Source organism: Condylura cristata, unplaced genomic scaffold (assembly GCF_000260355.1).
Source record: "Condylura cristata isolate star-nosed mole 26May11 unplaced genomic scaffold, ConCri1.0 scaffold00002, whole genome shotgun sequence".
Classification (NCBI taxonomy): domain Eukaryota; kingdom Metazoa; phylum Chordata; class Mammalia; order Eulipotyphla; family Talpidae; genus Condylura; species Condylura cristata.
In genome coordinates this window covers 25,787,796-25,790,343 of record NW_004567103.1, presented here as the reverse complement: position 1 = coordinate 25,790,343, position 2,548 = coordinate 25,787,796, and the positions used below count along the sequence as shown (strand labels likewise).

At 32.8% G+C, this 2,548-nt stretch overlaps 1 protein-coding gene across 1 annotated transcript in view; it reads left to right on the top strand.

The window, feature by feature from the left end:
• SGOL2 (shugoshin-like 2 (S. pombe)) overlaps positions 1 to 2,548 on the top strand; it is a 19,343-nt gene extending 16,795 nt beyond the window's left edge. The window contains exons 8-9 of the mRNA XM_012725025.1: positions 485 to 635; positions 2,293 to 2,548. Coding sequence (XP_012580479.1) covers positions 485 to 635; positions 2,293 to 2,308 — 167 coding nt within the window. The 3' untranslated portion in view covers positions 2,309 to 2,548. The remainder of the gene's footprint in view (positions 1 to 484; positions 636 to 2,292) is intronic.

Here is a 2,548-nt window from a genome sequence, read left to right as displayed (position 1 = left end):
TATATGCAGAACACCAGGAATTTGATGGATAAGGCTATTCTAGGTAAAAAATATTGAAGCAAAAGCAATACAGAGGTCTAAAGATGCAGAATATGATAGTGCACTTATGAGCAATGTTTCATTTTTCCACTTCTCATGATGCCTTTCACAGAGTATGCAGTTGATGATAATGTTGAATGAATGCAATAATTTGGGTGATTCTGTAAATGGCTTGAAGAATTCTGCCTAGCCTATGTGTGGTTTCAGAGCTAAGATGTTGCAGGCTGCTATGGTAGTTTGTTTCAAACTTTAAGTCTTCCTCTCAGTATCACTCAAAAGCAATTAAACTGATTTATAAATATTTTCAGTACTACTATTTAATATTTAAAAGTTATAACTTGATTCTAAATTTAAAAATTGGCTGCCAGTAACTTGCAAACCACTATAACATCTTTTTCCATCTATGTATTTTGACAAGTATTTGTGAATATAATTTTCTTTTCAGGTGATAGGACACTACAGGACTTGACAAATACTAGTTTTGTATCAAATAACATGACTAAATCTGAAAATAGGTCAGAAGATTTGTCATTAGAGCTGACAAGACAAAGAAGAAGGTGTGCTCCTCTTTATTTTAAAGAGCCAAGTCTCAGAAAGTAAGTTTTCAGTGATAAATGTTACAGCAGGGTGAATCTTATCTAATGAAATGCAATCTCAGAGTTAAGACTCCTCATCTCCCTTGCCATATTCTATTGGTTAGATGCAAGTCACAGTTCCCATTCATTCATACAGGGGCATGAACACCAACAGGCAAGAGTCATGGAATGGTTTTTCTTAAAGATCATTACTCTCAGCAGAAAACTAGGAAATATATGTATATATACTAATCAATTCATGCTCATTTATCTGTGTTTATGTATAGTAAACTTCTGATTCCATTCCAACTCCCACAGGATTCCTTTTAGCTTTGCTAATTCATAATATCTCAGTGAGAAGCCAGACATTCATTATCTGTAATACATTGTTTATTCAATTGTAGCATACACTTTGGTTTCAGAATTGCTATCCCACATTCTTGTGAGAAACAACATTTTGGTATGATCTTTTTGTCACAGATTAGTAATTTTCACATGCATTCCTTTCAGCATAGTTAATCTAATTCAGGTACATATATCATTGCTTGTATTCCACTTTCTTTTTCCACATCTTGGTAGGATTATTGTTTATATTGGGGCGTTTGAAACATTTCTTGGGTGGTATAAGTCAAAGCTATATAAAATAGTATATGCAGAAACGTATCAAATACTTTGATGCCTGCTGCCTCATTCCCATTAACCCATTCTGTCCTTTTCACCTATCTCTTGTGCTAGGTGAAACTAGTTTCTTTAGTTTCTGGTTTGTCATTCTTGTATTTCTTTTGCACAAATAAGCAGATGTATATTCCCTTTCTCCTTATGTAAAGGTACTATCCTACATCTACTCTGTTGAACTTTCTTTTTTTAATTTAACAATATTTTCTGGAAATCACTCAATTCATTTTTCATCTATGAAAAATCAGACTTTTCTCATTTTTTAATAGCTAGATAATATTTAATTGTATATAAGTATACTATAGTTTATTTGATCCCATTCCCCTGTATGCACATTTAAGTTATCTCCAATTTTTTTCCATTACAAATAGCCACACTTGTAGTCCTGGTCATATGTCTTTTCATTTTGGTGGGGAATTTAGATAAATTCCTAAAAATGGAATTGCTGGGGCAAAAAAATACATAATTTTATTAGAACTTGCCCACTTCCTTCCAAAGACTTGTGCCAGTTTACATTCCACACAGAATATTCCTGTCAATCTAAAAGTCACAGATAAAACCAAACAATATGCTTTTTAAGAATGCACCTGATAGTAAAAACTGTAAAGTGAAGCAAGAGAGTGATTAACACAAGCCAGTGTTGTGGTTACTTCTTGGGTGGTCAGGCACACATTGGAGGCCTCAGTTGTGGTAATATTTTCTTGTTTTAGGTGCTTTGGCATTTATTTAATTGTTCTTAAATTATACCCTTCCTCTATTATTTTACATGTATGCTAAAGTTAATAATAAAAAGGAAATATAGTAAAATATTCAGTATAAAATCTACATTGATTTTCCTTAAACCATATAATCCCCACTGTTACCACTTTTTTCAACATATGGCAAAGATTACGGTCTGAGAAAACTGCTTCCTGTTGTTACGAGGCAGCAATTTTCTCCATGCTGAAAAACAAAAGCATTAGTTTGGTGTCATTGGTAATCTTGCCCTTTTTCTACTTTTCAGGAAAATGAGAAGATGAGGTGAATTTATAGATTCTGGTTTTTCTGAAGTCTCAAAACAACGAGTCATAACAGGGATATAACTAGGATCAAACAAATAAAACATGGAATGAAGAGTGTTGGAAGTTTTTTGGTTTGTTTTGTGCCTTTTCATGGAGTGCTGATTTGCCTATGTTAAAGTATAGTTGCACAAAATTGCTATTTTATAATATTAAAAATTTCAGGTCATTTTGGCTGTCTTACCTTCTTGTTCATTTAAA